The sequence below is a fragment of the Dipodomys merriami genome, unplaced genomic scaffold (assembly GCF_024711535.1).
Source record: "Dipodomys merriami isolate MVZ:Mamm:240054 unplaced genomic scaffold, mDipMer1.0.p SCAF_137, whole genome shotgun sequence".
Lineage (NCBI taxonomy): Eukaryota > Metazoa > Chordata > Mammalia > Rodentia > Heteromyidae > Dipodomys > Dipodomys merriami.
In genome coordinates, this window is record NW_027202682.1 from 1,260,256 (window position 1) to 1,276,910 (window position 16,655).

At 71.1% G+C, this 16,655-nt stretch overlaps 3 protein-coding genes across 6 annotated transcripts; 1 reads left to right on the forward strand and 2 right to left on the reverse strand.

Annotated features, from left to right (window-relative positions):
* Positions 1–219: 219 nt before the first annotated feature.
* Positions 220–3,305, reverse strand: LOC138825389 (coiled-coil domain-containing protein 78-like). Of its 3 annotated transcripts, XM_070019869.1 has the most exons (13): positions 3,183–3,305; positions 2,903–3,019; positions 2,733–2,819; positions 2,444–2,605; positions 2,127–2,194; positions 1,935–2,013; positions 1,728–1,853; positions 1,444–1,619; positions 1,274–1,376; positions 1,086–1,162; positions 652–718; positions 481–581; positions 220–389 (listed from the first exon to the last, which is right to left on the reverse strand). In XM_070019869.1, the coding sequence occupies exons 1-13, from the start codon at positions 3,189–3,191 to the stop codon at positions 275–277; spliced, it is 1,287 nt and encodes a 428-aa protein (XP_069875970.1). In that variant the 5' UTR covers positions 3,192–3,305; the 3' UTR covers positions 220–274. The 3 variants fall into 3 exon arrangements, with proteins under 3 accessions (XP_069875970.1, XP_069875968.1, XP_069875971.1); XM_070019867.1 differs by having other exon boundaries at positions 1,086–1,376; XM_070019870.1 differs by lacking the exon at positions 1,086–1,162 and having other exon boundaries at positions 311–389.
* Positions 3,306–4,208: 903 nt separating this feature from the next.
* On the forward strand, positions 4,209–7,134 carry LOC138825395 (hydroxyacylglutathione hydrolase-like protein). Of its 2 annotated transcripts, none has more exons than XM_070019884.1 (8): positions 4,209–4,582; positions 5,432–5,496; positions 5,570–5,687; positions 5,796–5,904; positions 5,980–6,083; positions 6,199–6,300; positions 6,455–6,570; positions 6,780–7,134. In XM_070019884.1, the coding sequence occupies exons 1-8, from the start codon at positions 4,478–4,480 to the stop codon at positions 6,946–6,948; spliced, it is 888 nt and encodes a 295-aa protein (XP_069875985.1). In that variant the 5' UTR covers positions 4,209–4,477; the 3' UTR covers positions 6,949–7,134. The 2 variants fall into 2 exon arrangements, with proteins under 2 accessions (XP_069875985.1, XP_069875986.1); XM_070019885.1 differs by having other exon boundaries at positions 6,491–6,570.
* LOC138825388 (cytosolic iron-sulfur assembly component 3) lies at positions 7,132–14,984 on the reverse strand. Its single transcript, XM_070019866.1, has 11 exons — positions 14,882–14,984; positions 12,744–12,839; positions 11,695–11,838; positions 11,311–11,443; positions 10,062–10,196; positions 9,730–9,848; positions 9,172–9,301; positions 8,853–8,925; positions 8,432–8,566; positions 7,995–8,152; positions 7,132–7,883 (listed from the first exon to the last, which is right to left on the reverse strand). Exons 1-11 carry the CDS (start codon positions 14,945–14,947, stop codon positions 7,645–7,647), a joined length of 1,428 nt encoding a protein of 475 aa, XP_069875967.1. The 5' UTR covers positions 14,948–14,984; the 3' UTR covers positions 7,132–7,644.
* Positions 14,985–16,655: the final 1,671 nt, after the last annotated feature.

Consider the following 16,655-nt stretch of genomic DNA (forward strand, 5'->3'; position numbering starts at 1 on the left):
GGCAGCCTGTGGCCGTGGCGGGAGAGGGCCAGGACTGCGTCTGGGCCTACGACGTCCCTGGCGCTGGGTTTGCTGTGTCCTCCTCGGGAGTGCCCAGCGAGGCCACCCCAGGGTTGGGCTCTCCTCCAGTCCCCGGGACCCCCACCATACAGGCTGGCTGGACACAATAAAGACTCCGCAGCTCCCACCCCAACTCTTGTTTGGTAGAGGAGGGCTAGTTTCCCGGGGGGGGGGTTGGGGAGGCTCCTCCATGCCGGCTGCCCTCGGAGACCGGCTAGCAGGTGCCGCGGGTGCTCGGGTGCTGGGGCCTGGCTGGAGGTAGGGCCTCTCCATCCCGGGGGTCCTCAGAACCCACCAGCGTCCGCAGTCTCAGGATCTCCTGCTTATACCTTGGAGGAGAGGCTGGGTGACGTCGCTTGCTTGGTGGTGGGCTTTCTTCCCTCTTCCGGGGCCAAGATCCTTGGGTCACGCCTGGCCCACCTGCCTAGATGCTGGTCTACGTACTCCTGTAACTCAGCAAGCTGCTCTTCCGCCACCGTGGCCCGGACCAGCAGCTGGGCCTGCTGACGCTCCAGCTCCGCCTGGCAGCAAAGCACGCCGTGAGCCAGGGCAAGGGGTGCGGCGGGGCCCCTGCCCGGCCTTGCCTACTACCTGGGTGTTCCTGGAGAAGTCCCGGAGCTTCTGGTGGATCTCGGCCCAGGACACAGTGGCCAGGCCCCTGGCAGGGGGACAAAAGGTTGGTCTCCGCGGGGGTCCCCCCCAGGCCCATTGGGCTCCTTTCCCCAAACCCTAGGAGGCGTTTCCTCACGAGCCCTGCTCACGGGCAGCCGGGAAGGGGGAGGTCTGAGCCAGGGGCCGGCCTGGTCACAGGCGGTCGGCGCCCACTCTGACCTCCTTCTAGCAGGTCCCTCTTCTTTATCTGCAAGCTGCTTAGCAGGAGCAGCCACTCCACTATTCCTGTGATTAGTGTCTCCCAGGAGGTGCCAGGGCAGGGGTAGCAGGAATAAACGAAGGCAGGCGGCTGCAGGGTTCTGTGCTCTGCCTCTTCCTCCATTCTCCTCCTGCCCCCACCCCGCCCCACTCACAGCGACAGTGACGTCCCCTGGGAGCCTTCACCAGGTCCTTTCTCTGGGCCCAGAAGTGAGGTCCCGAGGCTGCGGCACTGTAAGACATGGCAAGGACCCCTCCGCTGGCCGCGCAGAGGCCCTGGGGCTTTGCCGAGCCCAGGGCAGTGCTGGGCAGCGGGGAGAGGCCCTGGGCTTGCTTGTCTCACCTTATCGGCCCTTGGGTGGCCAGGCTCGGCAGCACAGGTGGCCCCGGGGGTCTCCAGTGCCTTGCTGGGGTCCGTCGGTGCCTGGGGCCGTTCCTGCTGCACACTAAGCCGCATTCCAGGTCACGTGGGGCTCACCCCACCCCATGAGCCCGAGCCGGGATGGGGCCTACCTGCAAGTGGTCAGCAGCAACTCGTGCCTACGACTTAGGTCTGCCAGGCGCTTGCGATAGGTCCGGGCGGCCTGTGCCAGCTGCCGCTCACGGCTGCGGTGCGCTGCCCTGATGTCCTCCAGAGTGGCTTCCAGGAATGTCCGCAGGGAAGCCTGGCCCGTGCCACTGGCCTGTTCCTGGGGGATGGGGCGGAGCTTACTTGGGCCCCGCCTCTTCCCGTCCGGCCGGCTGGGTTCTCTGCCTGCGGTGGTGCCCAGTGGCCAGGGCTCACGAGGGCTGCTCACCACCGCCTGCTGCGTGCAGTGCTGCAGCCGGGCGGCATACTCCTCTGTCAGTCTCTTCAGCCGCAGCTGCAGCCGGGCGTTGTCGGCCTCGGCCTGGTGGAGCTGGGCCTGCCAGGTGGACAGTACCTGGGAAGACGGGATCCTTTGCTGCGTTTCTAGGCCCCGTCCTCCAGACCTCTTACGTGTGTACGGCGGGCTAGGCCTCACCATAGCTTGTGCGGCCAGTCGCTGCCCGGCCGCCCTGGCTTCTTCTTGGGCTCCCTGCAGCTGCCGGTCCAAGGCTGCCCTGCTGACAGCGGGGGGCTCAGTCAGGCCAGGGTGGGGGGTCAGCACGGCCGCGCTGGACGCCGAGTGCTGTCCTGCTGGGCCCTCCCGATCCAGGATGGGGGGGTGGCTCACACTCGTTCCTGCAGGGCCTGCTGCACCCGGGTCCCATCTTCCCGCAGGTGTCCCCCGACTCCTGGTGGCTGTACGGTACAGAGCTGGTTGTTCATACCCAACCCCCAGCGACCCCCAGGAGGGAAGCCCTGCGTTAGGGGCTGTGTGGTCCCGTTGCTCCCCAGTTTGACTTGCTCTTGCTCAGAAGCCGGGTGTCGTGGGCTGCATCCCCAGGGAACAGACGGGACTGAGGCTCGGGTGAGCAAGCTTCCACCTCGCCGCGCCCCCGTGGAACTCACCGGCACCCCGCACCCAGCCCTCCACGTGCTCACGGTGACCTGGGGTCTCTGGTGCTCCCGGGGCTCAGGCCCCTGAGTTCTGTGGCTGAACTCCTGTGCCGGTATTGGGCAGCACCCCTGGTGAGGGTCTGCTGGGGCTCTGTGGCTGGCGCGATCTCGGTGCAGCTCCAGCTCCAGCACCCGACTCTCCAGCCGCAGGACCTGGAGGCAACAGGGCAGCTGCCCGCTGGACCGCCCAGCGTGGGCGAGCATGTATCGGGCACAGACACGGCCACACGGCTCACGAGGGACAGGCCAGGCCCCCGCGGTGCCTGGCGGAGGTGCTCACCTCCTTCTGCAGCTGGAAGACTTCAGCCTCGTGCTGCTCCTGCAGGCGGTGGGTGGTGATCTGAAGGTCAACCAACTCCTTGGAGATCTGCGGGTGCCAGGTTGAAAGGCGCTGCCTCTGGGCTCCGTGGCTGCCCTCCCCAACTGGGAGCTCCGGGGTTCCCCACCCACCTGCAGCCGCTGCTGCTCACTCAGCTCCCGGGCGGCCGGAAGCTCCGTCTGCAGGCTGCCGGCCCATGCGGGGGTGTCCCCAGGCTCCCCCAGCAACCAGCTGTCAGCCCCTGGCACCTGGGGAGGCCACAGCACCCCAGGCCCCGGTGGGTCTGAGGCCTGGGCTCTGGACACTCAGCCAAGGCGGCCCTTCCCTGGCCAGGAGAGGAGTGGGCGCCTGCACACCTCCTGGCCTCTGAGGGAAAGAGCCCCGACCCAGGGTGCTGTTGGGGAGACTCACTTTCTCCATGGCTCTAGGCGGCTCCTCTCCTAGGGCCAGGGAGCTGTGCCCAGGGCGGCTGGGCCTCCTGCCGGGTGGTGGCTGTTGACTGGCCTGGTTGCCAAGGCCTCTGTTGGTCTTCGGGCCTGCCCGCCCCGCCCAGGAGGCCCTGGCCCTGGCCGGGCAGCGGCTGAGGAGGAGTCCCTGTGTGAAGGTCCTCCCTGCTGGCTGCTGTGTGTGTGGGGGGGGGGACGGGGGGAGGCGATGGGAGGGAAGGGGAGGGGGGAGGGAGGAGGGGAGGGAAGGGGAGGGGGGAGGGAGGAGGGGAGGGAAGGGGAGGGGGGAGGGAGGAGGGAGGAGGGGAGGGAAGGGGAGGGGGGAGGGAGGAGGGAGGAGGGGAGGGAAGGGGAGGGGGGAGGGAGGAGGGGAGGGAAGGGGAGGGGGGAGGGAGGAGGGGAGGGGGGGACCAGAGGTCGAGAGGAAAGCGAGGGGCACGGAAACGCCCAGCTGCGAGACGCGGACCCAACGCGGCGGGGTCCACGCACGGCCAGCCGCCCTCCGTGCCCTGTGCCCGCGTGCCAGTCACCACTCCTAGTCGCCTTCTGTGCACCCCGCGCCGACCTGAGACAGGGGTGTGGACGGCGGGGCGGGGCTCCGGGCATCGCTCCTGAGGGGGCGGGGCTCTGGGAGATGGGGCGGGGCTCTGGGAGATGGGGCGGGGCTCTGGGAGTCCCAGGTGCAGGGGCGGGGCTCTGGAAGATGGGGCGGGGCTCTGGGAGTCCCAGGTGTAGGGGCGGGGCTCTGGAAGATGGGGCGGGGCTCTGGGAGATGGGGCGGGGCTCTGGGAGTCCCAGGTGCAGGGGGCGGGGCTCTGGGAGTCCCAGGTGCAGGGGGCGGGGCTCTGGGCATCCCGCGTTCAGGGGGCGGGGCTCGCAGCGTCCCGCGCGGAGGGACGGGGCTGTGGGCTCCCGAGGAAGGGTCTGAGCATGCGCCCCGCCCGGGCGCTGCCTGCCGCGCGTGCGCGCTGCCTCCCGCTGCGGAGGTTCCGGCCGGGAGGCGGGGTAGCGGCCGGCCAGCGCAGCTCCGGCGTCGGGGCCGTGACCGCCTTCGTCCTCCGTCCCCCGTCGCCCAGGTCTCCCGCTCGTCCTGGCCTGCGCACCGGTGCGGTGAACGGAGAGGCCGGGCTGCCGGCGGGGCCTCCGGAGGAGGAGGGCGGGCGGCGGGCAGGGCCCGGGAAGCCGCGGTCCTTCCGGGAGCTTCCGGGGCGGCGGGCGGGGGCGCGCCCTCTCGGGGCGCCGGGGTCTGAGCCCCGCGACATGAAGGTCAAGGTCATCTCGGTGCTGGAGGACAACTACATGTACCTGGTCATCGAGGAGCGCACGCGGGAGGCCGTGGCCGTGGACGCGGCCGTGCCCACGCGGGTGAGGGCCGCCGCCCGCCGCCCCGCCCGGCCCGGCCCGACCCCGCCCCGCCAGGCTCCGCCCGGCCCGACCCCGCCCCGCCAGGCCCCGCCCCGCTCAGCCCGGCCCCGCCCCCCGCTCAGCCCGGCCCCGCCCCGCTCAGCCCGGCCCCGCCCCACTCGGCCCGGCCCCGCCCCACTCCGCCCGGCCCCGCCCCCCACTCCGCCCGGCCCCGCCCCACCCCCCACTCCGGCCCCGCCCCGCTCAGCCCGGCCCCGCCCCCCGCTCGGCCCCGCCCCGCTCAGCCCGGCCCCGCCCCACTCGGCCCCGCCCCGCCCCACTCCGCCCGGCCCCGCCCCCCACTCTGCCCGGCCCCGCCCCGCTCAGCCCGGCCCCGCCCCCCACTCCGCCCGGCCCGCCCCGCCCCCACTCCGCCCGGCCCCGCCCCGCTCAGCCCGGCCCCGCCCCCCGCTCAGCCTGGCCCCGCCCCCCACTCCGCCCGGCCCCGCCCCGCTCAGCCCCGGCCCGGCTCCGCCCGGCCCCGCCCTCTACTCCGCCCGGCCCTGCCCCGCCCCGCTCAGCCCGGCCCCGCCCCCTACTCCGCCCCGCCCCGCCCCACCCCGCCCGGCCCAGCCCGCGCCTCTGTCCTCTCCCCCCCTGGCCGGCCCGACCCCGCGCTCGCTGGGGGCGTGGGGCGCCTTGAGGTCGGGTCGCATCTGCTCTCCGGTGCGGCCCCTGCAGTAGCCCGTGGCCTGCGGGGCGCTGGGCGCGCAGCCGTGGCGCCCCGTGCGGGAGGGGCGGCCCCCCGGTTCCCGGCCCCCCCCAGGCCCGGCCCCCCGCTGCCCCCCCACCCGGACTCCCTCCTTCCAGCTGCTGGAGATCGCGGGCCGGGAGGGCGTGTCCCTGACCACGGTGCTGACCACACACCACCACTGGTGAGCGCCTGGGGCCGGGCGCCTGGGGCCGCCCCCGCCCGCGCCCGGTGTGACCGGCTCGGCTCCCCCGCAGGGACCACGCCCGGGGAAACGCGGAGCTGGCGCGGCTGCTGCCCGGGCTGGCCGTGCTGGGAGCCGACGAGCGCATCTGCGCGCTCACCCGCAGGCTGGCCCACGGCGAGGAGCTGCTGGTGAGCCTGCGCAGGGCGGGGAGGCGCCCAGGCCGGGACCCCCGGGGGCTGCCCAGGCTGCTTGCCAACCCTCAGGCCCTCACGTCCCTTACTCCGGTGCTGCTGCAGTTTGGGGCCATACACGTGCGCTGCCTTCTGACGCCCGGCCACACCTCGGGCCACATGAGCTACTTCCTGTGGGAGGAGGACAGCCCGGACCCACCTGCCCTCTTTTCAGGTACCCTGTGAGCGGGAACCTGCCACCCCTTCCCGAGCACACTGCCCACCTCCTCTGACCCATCTTCCTCCCCAGGGGACGCCCTGTCGGTGGCTGGCTGTGGCTGGCGCTTGGAGGACACGGCTCAGCAAATGTACCAAAGCCTGACAGACATCCTGTGTAGCCTGCCCCCCGAGACGGTGAGTGGGCCCTGGCTCTGTGACAGGGTTTCCGCACGCAGTGACCCGGCATGGACCCCGGCCAGGCCCCGAGCGCTTGGACATCCCTGTGCCACGGAGCACCCGCTTTCCGCAGAAGGTGTTTTGTGGGCACGAACACACGCTGAGCAACCTGGAGTTTGCACAGAAAGTGGAGCCCTGCAATGACCACGTGAGAACCAAGCTGGCCTGGGCACAGGTATGGCCGCTCCTCGTCCCCTCCTCCCTGGGAGGGTGTTGTGGGGGCGCTGCCCTGGTTTGACACCGCCACCAGTGGCTGTAGTGGCCTGGGCCTGGGCCTCGCGGCCCAGCGCTGGAGTCCTGGGCGGCGCTGGACGGCCCGTGGCCGTCAGCGGCGTGCTGTGGGGCGAGGGCCTGTGTCATTGCAGAGGAGGGAGGAGGACGACGTGCCCACCGTGCCTTCCACACTGGGCGAGGAGCTCCTGTACAACCCTTTCCTGAGAGTTGAGTGAGTACGGCCGTGGCGGGCCCGCCGGGGCTCCCTGCGGCACGGGCTGGCCAGGGCCGGTGTCCCGCTGTCCTTGGGGCCCCCGTGGCGGTCACTGGGGTAGTTAGGCGGGTGCTCAATGTCCCTGTCACCGGGAGGCACACTGTCATCCCCCGGCCTGCCCATCCCTGCTCTCCTGGGCATCCAGCCAGACCTGCTCTCCCTTACAGGGAGGGGGCCGTACGCCGGTTCACAGGCCAGACGGCCCCGGCCCAGGTCCTGGAGGTGCTCTGCAGGGAGCGGGCAAAGTTCCAGCACACGTCCGAGCAGCCGCAGCCCCAGGCCCGGGCTCTCCTGGCTCTGCAGTGGGGCCTTCTGAGCGCACTCCGGCAGAAGTGAGCCCGAGGGCCCCCTCCGGGTCCCCCTCCCCTGGCAAGGGACAAGGGCCTCCGCCAGTCCCTGGCCTGGGACTTCCCGCTGGGCTCGGCTGGCCGCCACTCCGCCCTGGCCTGCTGCTCCAGGAGGCCGCCAGGTGCAGGGAGGGCTTTGTACTGTGAATAAAGCGCTCAAAGCCTGGCTCAGTGACCTGCCAAACGCCATCTGTTTATTAGGACAAGGCCGGACCAGGTGAGGGCCAGACTGGGGACAGCCAAGCCCCCGTCTTCCTCACACACACCTGGTTTGAGGGCGCCAGGCACCCCTCCCTTCCAGGCCCCATGTGGGGCAGTCCAGCCCCGTGGCCCTCTGCACCAGCTTCAGGGTTGACCCTGGAGAGCAGGAATAGGGTTCACCAGGAGCGGGTCATCACAGCCAGGAATGGGGCGTCGGCGCCCTTGCAAGTCAGTTCTGGCCAGAGAAGGAGGTTCTGGAAGCTCTCTTTGGCTGCCCCATCCCAACAGGGCCAGTCCGGAGGCACGGGCTGTGTGTGGGCCATCCGTGCGAGGCTATCTGTTCACGGGCTATGCGCGCGGGCCGTCCGTGCGAGGTGGCCCCTGGTGAGCGGCACCGGGGCCCAGCACGGTCCTGCAGCTCACTCTGAGTTTTGGAGAAGGCCCCCGCGGCTGAGGGTGTATGGCCTCGCCGACCAGAAGCGGCCTACCACCGGATGCTGAGGCCTGAGCTGGGCCTCTCCACCGCGTGGTACTGGGTGTGCAGCAGGCGGCCAGCCAGCTCCGAGCCCTCACCCTGCAGCCAGCGCTGGTACAACTCCTGGACTTCAGGTATGTCCTCTGGTGCCCGTGTCCTGACCATGCTGTACTTTCTCTCCACCTGCAGGAGAAGCTGCTTGCTGGGCGTGTCCGCAGCCTTGAGCTGGCCCCCGCCGTTCAAGCAACCTGGGGCAAGCAGAGCAGGGGTAGGGTAGTGAGAGAGCCAGGCGGGGGGATTCCCAACACCACCCCCCCCTGCACTGGTGGAAGGCCGTCCGTCAGTGCCCAGGCGGTTACCTGACGGGCAGGCCATGATCTCCACGTAGTGGTAGGGGCAGCGGCCCCGCTTCAGCTTCTGTACGAGGTTCTGGATGTTGCGAAAGCCATAGGCTGTGGCGAAGTGCAGCAGCACGCGGCCCTCCCTCTCCAGGGCCACCTCCTGGAAGTCCTTGTTCCTGGTGGCACAGGCTGGGCTTGCGTCACGCCCCCTCCCCTGCGGGTACCCGGCCCCCTGGGGAGGCCTGCTGGGGTCCCTGGCTCCTGGCTGCTTCCCCGCCATGCTCCGGTCCAGCAGAACCTCATCCAGCTTTTGGCTTCCTTAACTGCACGGATGGAGTGCAGCAGGCGGGGTTGGCCGGGCCTCCCGGGTGGGGGTCACACAGCCTGTGAGGAGGGAGGCTGTGCGCGTCTCCCGCCCACCTTGGGGCGGCGCCGGCGGGCGGCACGGCACTCACCTCAGAGGTCTGTAGGTGACCTCGTCCACGTGGATCCCAAAGAGCTCCTGGGCTGCGTAGCGGAACACGTGCTCCAGGTACCCTCCGGACCCCCCGCCCCGGTGGCTGGTGGGCTCTTCACACGAGCCGCCGGTCCTGGGGGAAGGGCGTGTCAGTGCAACCCCCCAGCCACCAGCCACTGCGCCGGGCTGCGCCGGGCTGCGCCGGGCTGAGGGCTGAGCCTTGCCTCCTGTCGAGCCTCGGGGCCCTAAGGTGGCAGAACCCACCCACACCACCAAGGTCCTGGAAGCTACACCCGACGCAGCCCCTGCCTAGCCCAAGCAGGCCACAGTGTACGAAGGCAAAGAGGTGGGACAGGGCCCCCCCCCCGCCCCCAGGCCATTAGCCAAAGTGAACGTTCCCAGCGACTGCATAGACTCACAGGCTGTCCAGAGCGGCCGGCTCCAGCTCCAAGAGCGAGACCCCCTCTTCCTCCAGCAGCTGGAAGACTTCCCCTGCAGCGGAACCACAGCGCACGGCTCAGCGCGAAGACATCCGGGGAGCCCGGCTGACCCCTGGACTTTGGGAGGGCCGTCTCAGCCCTGCCGGGCGATGCAGCCTGCTCAGCTCAGAAGCGGGGTGAAGGTTCAAGCCCAGGGATCTGCTGCCTGTCCCCCAACACACACAAGGAGACACAGCTGGGGCTGCGGGGCCCTTGGGGGCGCCCCAGCAACACACTGGCGGGGGCGCCCTGGCCTCACCTGTGGTGAGCACGCAGTCCACCTCCCGAGCCGGGTGCTCCCGGCTGAGGAAGTCGGGTCTAGATGCTTCCAGCTTTTTGTCATAGCAGGGCATCACCGTGACGTGGTAGACCTTGTCTGGGGTCAGGTGCTGCGGGAACAAGGGAGTGGGGGGTCTCACCACCTCAGACGGCCTGGCCGTGACAGGAGAGGCGGGACCCATGGCTGACCAGGATGTCAGCCGTGAGACCACGTTTTCCAGAAGGTTCTGTGCACATGGATGCCACGAGGCCGACCTGCAGGAAGGCCAGCTGCGCACACGGCCATGGGCACTGTGTCAGTGGCTCCCTCCCGGCCCCGCTGGCCAGGACCTCAGGCAGCGCCCGGCGGTATTCACCCAGCGGCCTGTGCGGGCTCCGGCCACCTCTGGGCAAGTGACAAGCACTTCCACCTCAGAGCTGGCCCCTGGCGACACCTGGGCAGCGGGGGTGACGGAGAACCGAGACTGCCCACGGCAGCCCCCGTGGGGTTCCCTGGCAGCAGGCCCTGCCTGCCCCAGCTCCCGGCCCGGGCCGCTACCTGCTGCTGCGTGAAGAAGTCCTTGACCAGGGCGCCCATGACCTGCTGGGGAGAGCGCACCGTGCTGAGGTAGGGGAGGACGAGGCTGCCGTGCGTCTTCTCGGCGTAGCAGATCCAACCTGAGCCAGAGGAGCAAACGGGTGTCGGGGGTGTCGGGGACGCGGGGCGGCAGGGGGCTCTTAGCAGCTTGGCAGTGACTTGACATGCTGGGGGCGGGCCTCTCCCCCAGTGTCACCACCGTCACGAGGCAGCACGCTCCAGGCAGCCGGCACCGCGGGGCGGGGCAACAGCGGGCGACCCCGGGGCACCTCCACCCTCCGCCCCACACACACCTGGGCAGGCAGAAGCCAGTACGGGCAAGGCCTCTTTGGAGTCAGCCTGGCGTTGGAATCGCCGCACAAACTCTCGCTGGCTCTCCAGGAGGCTGAAGTTCCTGGAGAAGGCGGTGTCGAATACGTAGTGCACCCCTGGAAGTGGAAGGAGGGGCGCTTGACACCTCGCCGTGGCAGGGGCCAGCGGGGCAGGGGGCTGGCACCGTGGACGCGCTGTTCCCACGGGAGGGCAACCGTCAGCAGTGGGCGCAGATTCCGTTCCCCAGCAGCCACCAGAAGACGCTGCTGCGCACAGCGGTGACCCCGCTTCACCTGCTCCCCAGCACCCACCCACGGGCTCTTCTGCATCCCTTCACTGGAAGTGAAGCTCAGCCGGCGACAACATTCCTCCCACAGAGGCCTACCTTACGTGGCCCACTCCGGGTGCCCACGGCCCCACAGGCAGAGACCTGAGCCCCCAACCCTGTCCCTGAGATGCCCTGGGCTCATGCGTGGCCCAGCTGCCACATGCAGCTCCCACAGGATGTGCAGAGAGGAGTCCCTGCCCCCAGGACCGGAGCTCGCGTGCCAGGTAGCACTGCACCCGCTGGCACCATCGGAATCAGGCCTGGGCCCCGGGGTGCCCGGGACTTGGGCGAAGTCCACAAACCAGACCAGCCACAGCATCGGTGTGCTCCCGAGGGAGCTGGACCCCACGGCCAGCGTCCTGTGGTTGGGCTGTGAGCGCCACGCCCAGCCCCTGGCCCCCTGCCAGGGCAGGCTGCCGGCGGCTGGAAAACGAGCTCGTTGAGCAGGGGTCGCTCTCACAGCACCCACGTCCTCCTGCAGCCCAGCACCCGGCACAGAGCCAGCCAGGGCCGGCCCAGGCCGAGCGCCGCAGAACTGCCTTAAAGGCAGGAACCGAGGTCTGGGTGGGAGGTGTGGCCCAGGTGGGAGCGTGCCTGTCTAGCAAGCACGAGGTCCCGAGTTCAAACTTCACCACAAAAAAAAAGCCAACAAAACAACCTCCCAAACCACACCAAAACCCCAAAGTACAACAGGGAAGGCAAAGCACAAAACCAGAACGCAGAGGGCTTCTCCAGAGACCCTGCCCTCAGCCATCCAGGCAAAACTTCAGGCTGAAGTCAGACTTGGAGCCGAGTCTGCCGTGGGGTTCACAGGAGTGACGCGTGACCCGGGTGGGAAGAGGCCTTGGCACCAGATGCCCTTTTGTTCTGTGGCGGTGACGCACCCGGCGTTCTGTGCCTACCTAATTTCTTAAAGAACGAAGTTAATTTCCTGGCAGCGTCTGTGGGATCCAGCTGAAACCTCACTGCCAGGGACGCCGTGGACTGAGGAGAGATTGACACCACCACCAGCCGCTGCTCACCGGGCGCCGCTGTCTGCAAAGCAAGGGAGGTAGGCCTCTGACCCCGCAAGCCTGGTGCAGATCCCGTGCCCAGCCTGCCCCAGCCGGGCGCCGTCGCCCCACTCAGAACCCAAAGTTCAGGGCCCAGGACTGACGGGTGGAGCGTGCAGACGTCATGGGGGGTGCCCTGGAGACCCACGAGTCACCTGGGAAAGGGTGGGCGGCCGGGGACGAGGTGCCTGGTGGAAACACGGCGGGCTGCGGGGGCCGATCTCCACGGCTTACCTTATTAGCATCCAGAACTTTCCGCAGCTCCTCGTGGCTCTGCTGGGTGATGAGGACGGTCTCTGCAGAAGTGACACAGCCGCTGCACGCCAGGCAGTCATTGAGCGAGACCTTGGCTCTCTCCAGCTTCTGGGTCCCACCATCCTGCGGAGAACACGGGTGGAAGGTCCTGTGTGGGGAGCCCGCAGGCCTGGGCTCAGCAGGAACTCTGTCTTCCTTTTATAAACAGCTGCCACGGCAGCTATCTGGGCTGCTTGCCACTCCATTTTCATTTCTACTTTTGGGGTGCTAGGGATTGAACTTGGCCTTATGTGTGCCAGGAAGACACGCTGCCACTGAGCCAAGTCCCTAGCCCTGCTACTCGATCGTTTTCTTTTTTTCCTTTGAGGTGGAAGATAGTAGGAGGGGTTGAACTCAGGGCCTGGTACCTGCTGGGCAGGTGCTTATCACTTCATACGTGTACCCAACCCCGACTCGATGTTTTAAAAAATTTCATACTTATGATGGAAATGTTAAGTTTACATCCTAGGTGTTCATATCAATGTCACATTCATTAGCATATCTGAGTGATGCGAACAGGGAGGGCGTGAATTAAGTCAGTGCAGAAAAGTGGACTCGCTCACTCAAGGGTCTGGGGGTCGTCCAGCCCCCTGGGTGTGCACGCAGGCTATGAGAGAGGACAAGCCAGGGTAGACAAGAGAGGAGAGACGGTGGCGTGGACAGTAGTGTCAGACTCAACAGAACAGAACAGACCTAGGAGTCAACGTCCTAGAGTTCAAGTCTGAAGACAGTTGGGGTGAATTTTAACACTGTCACACCTAGATCTTATGATTGTTTAATTAGGAAGGAAGTAGGTGTCCTGGTGCCAGAATAGAAAATCTAGGACTGAGGCAGGCAAGTCTGCCTGCCGCTAGGCCTGGGTGCCCTACCCCGCCCCCACCCCGGTCAGGGAGGGGCCAGGAACTGAGGTCTGGGTGGGAGGAGGGACTGGCGGGGGAAGCAGAAGACTCAGGGTCACATGTGTCACGCGTCTCAGATCCCCCGCTTACAGCGTGCACTTGGAAGTAACTTCCGTCGTCTTCAATGTGGATCTTGGCCACGCCACCTCCTGGCTTCTTATCCACCTTCACGGGCTTGATGCAGTCCTGTGCAGGGAGAGACCCAGGCCGGCCTGTGAGGGGGAAGCGGGCTCCAAGCAGGCCAGGCGGCACCAGGCAGTGGCCCCAAACAGGCAGCGCCCTCCTGCCGCTGAAACCAGCCTAGGCTAGGGCTGAGGCCAGGGCAGCCCCGAGGGCCAGGCCACAGACGGCCTGCACGCCAAAGCTCTGCCCACCCTGACCTCCATCCTAAGTGTGGACAGCAGCACCGGCCCTCCACCTCTGCAGGCCGCGGGCAGGGGGGCGGCCAGGCCGGGCTGACAGCCCCCAACAACCCCCACAGCCCCCTCCTCCGCACCCCAAAGTCCTCTCCTCCCCCCTTCCCCTCTCTGGGCTGACAGCCCCCCCCCCGCGCCCTCCCCCCGCTGGCAGCCCCCCGCGCCCTCCCCCTCGCTGGCAGCCCCCCCCTCCCGCTGGCAGCCCCCCCCCCGCGCCCTCCCCCTTGCTGGCAGCCTCCCCCTCGCTGGCAGCCCTCCCCCGCGCCCTCCCCCCGCTGGCAGCCCCCCGCGCCCTCCCCCTCGCTGGCAGCCCTCCCCCCGCTGGCAGCCCCCCCCCCGCTGGCAGCCCCCCGCGCCCTCCCCCTCGCTGGCAGCCCTCCCCCCGCTGGCAGCCCCCCGCGCCCTCCCCCTTGCTGGCAGCCTCCCCCTCGCTGGCAGCCCTCCCCCGCGCCCTCCCCCTCGCTGGCAGCCCTCCCCCGCGCCCTCCCCCCGCTGGCAGCCCCCCGCGCCCTCCCCCTCGCTGGCAGCCCTCCCCCCGCTGGCAGCCCCCCCCCCCGCTGGCAGCCCCCCGCGCCCTCCCCCTTGCTGGCAGCCTCCCCCTCGCTGGCAGCCCTCCCCCACGCCCTCCCCCTCGCTGGCAGCCCTCCCCCGCGCCCTCCCCCCGCTGGCAGCCCCCCGCGCCCTCCCCCTCGCTGGCAGCCCTCCCCCCGCTGGCAGCCCCCCCCCCCGCTGGCAGCCCCCCGCGCCCTCCCCCTTGCTGGCAGCCTCCCCCTCGCTGGCAGCCCTCCCCCACGCCCTCCCCCTCGCTGGCAGCCCTCCCCCGCGCCCTCCCCCCGCTGGCAGCCCCCCGCGCCCTCCCCCTCGCTGGCAGCCCTCCCCCCGCTGGCAGCCCTCCCCCCGCTGGCAGCCCCCCCCCCGCTGGCAGCCCCCCGCGCCCTCCCCCTCGCTGGCAGCCCTCCCCCCGCTGGCAGCCCTCCCCCCGCTGGCAGCCCCCCCCCCCCGCGCCCTCCCCCTCGCTGGCAGCCCCCCCCTCCCGCTGGCAGCCCCCCCGCGCCCTCCCCCTCGCTGGCAGCCCCCCCCTCCCGCTGGCAGCCCCCCCCCGCGCCCTCCCCCTTGCTGGCAGCCTCCCCCTCGCTGGCAGCCCTCCCCCCGCGCCCTCCCCCTCGGTGGCAGCCCCCCCCCCGCGCCCTCCCCCCGCGCCCTCCCCCTCGCTGGCAGCCCTCCCCCCGCGCCCTCCCCCCCGCCGGCAGCCCCCCCGCGCCCTCCCCCCGCGCCCTCCCCCCGCGCCCTCCCCCCGCTGGCAGCCCCCCCCCGCGCCCTCCCCCCGCTGGCAGCCCTCCCCGCGCCCTCCCCCCGCTGGCAGCCCTCCCCCCGCCCTCCCCCCGCTGGCAGCCCTCCCCCCGCCCTCCCCGCGCCCTCCCCCCGCTGGCAGCCCCCCCCCGCGCCCTCCCCCCGCTGGCAGCCCCCCCGCGCCCTCCCCCCGCTGGCAGCCCCCCCGCGCCCTCCCCCCCGCGCCCTCCCCCCGCTGGCAGCCCCCCCCCGCGCCCTCCCCCCGCTGGCAGCCCCCCCCCGCGCCCTCCCGCCAGTTCCCCGCGGCGGGGCGGGACCCCCACTCCGGGGGCCTGCCTGCGAACCCCGCGCCCTCCCACGGCTCCGAGGGCCCCCGCGGGGCATCTGGGGCACGGCGACCTGGCCGGCAGACCCGGCCCTGCCCGGCCTCAGTTTCCCCGGAAGGAGGACGGAAGCTGCGCTATCTGGAGCCCCGGCCAGGCGGACGGAGCTGGGAGCGGCCGCCCCGCCCCGCCGGCCCACCTGCGACGGCCCGATGAAGTCGTCCAGGTCCGTCAGCTGCAGCGCCCCGCTGAAGGGCGACGCCATGTCGGCCGCGCCGCCGCCCGGCGCAGGTGTCGCCAAATGGCGCTAAACGACGGGGCTCTTCCGCCACGCTGCCGTAAAGCGGCGCACTGCCGTAAAGCGGCCCGGGGCCCGGGGGGCGGGAGCGCGCGCCCTCCGCCGGCGGCCCGGAGCTCAGCGCCCTCCCCCGGCGGCCCGGAGCTCAGCGCCCTCCCCCGGCGCCCCGCTCAGCGCCCTCCGCCGGCGCCCCGGAGCTCAGCGCCCTCCCCCGGCGCCCCGCTCAGCGCCCTCCGCCGGCGCCCCGCTCAGCGCCCTCCCCCGGCGCCCCGAGCTCAGCGCCCTCCCCCGGCGGCCCGGAGCTCAGCGCCCTCCCCCGGCGCCCCGGAGCTCAGCGCCCTCCCCCGGCGCCCCGGAGCTCAGCGCCCTCCCCCGGCGCCCCGGAGCTCAGCGCCCTCCCCGGCGGCCCGCGTTGACCCGGCCTCACGCTGCGGCCCCGCTTGGCTTCGGCTCCCAGCTGAGCCCGCGCCGGGCTCCCGCCGCCGTCCGAGGAGGAGGAGGCCTCGCCGGCCCGCGCCTCCGCCCCTGCCCGGCGCGGGTGGGCGGCGGGGTCCGTGCGGAGGCCTCGGGGCCGCGGCGGGTCTGTCTGTCTGTCCGTGCGGAGGCCTCGGGGCCGCGGCGGGTCTGTCTGTCTGTCCATGCGGAGGCCTCGGGGCCGCGGCGGGTCTGTCTGTCTGTCCGTGCGGAGGCCTCGGGGCCGCGGCGGGTCTGTCTGTCTGTCTGTCCGTGCGGAGGCCTCGGGGCCGCGGCGGGTCTGTCTGTCTGTCTGTCCGTCTGTCCGTGCGGAGGCCTCGGGGCCGCGGCGGGGTCTGTCTGTCTGTCTGTCTGTGCGGAGGCCTCGGGGCCGCGGCGGGTCTGTCTGTCTGTCCGTGCGGAGGCCTCGGGGCCGCGGCGGGTCTGTCTGTCTGTCTGTCCGTGCGGAGGCCTCGGGGCCGCGGCGGGTCTGTCTGTCTGTCTGTCCGTCTGTCCGTGCGGAGGCCTCGGGGCCGCGGCGGGGTCTGTCTGTCTGTCTGTCTGTGCGGAGGCCTCGGGGCCGCGGCGGGGTCTGTCTGTCTGTCTGTGGGGAGGCCTCGGGGCCGCGGCGGGGTCTGTCTGTCTGTCTGTGGGGAGGCCTCGGGGCCGCGGCGGGTCTGTCTGTCTGTCTGTATGTGCGGAGGCCTCGGGGCCGCGGCGGGTCTGTCTGTCTGTGGGGAGGCCTCGGGGCCGCGGCGGGTCTGTCTGTCTGTCTGTCTGTGCGGAGGCCTCGGGGCCGCGGCGGGTCTGTCTGTCTGTCTGTGCGGAGGCCTCGGGGCCGCGGCGGGTCTGTCTGTCTGTCTGTCTGTGCGGAGGCCTCCCGGCTGCCCTGGGCTCTGGCTCCTCTGTGGGCCCGGCCCAGCCTTGGCTTAGCGGCATCAGATGAGGGCCGCGCACCGCCTGGGGGCTGGGCCTGGATTCAGCCTGCCTCCCCCTGCCTCCTCCCCCTGCCTCCCCCTGCCTCCCCCTGCCTCCCCCTGCCTCCTCCCCCTGCCTCCCCCTGCCTCCTCCTGCCTCCCCTGCCTCCTCCCCCTGCCTCCCCCTGCCTCCTCCCCCTGCCTCCTCCCCTGCCTCCTCCCCCTGCCTCCCCCTGCCTCCTCCTGCCTCCTCCCCCTGCCTCCCCCTGCCTCCTCCCCCTGCCTCCCCCTGCCTCCTCCTGCCT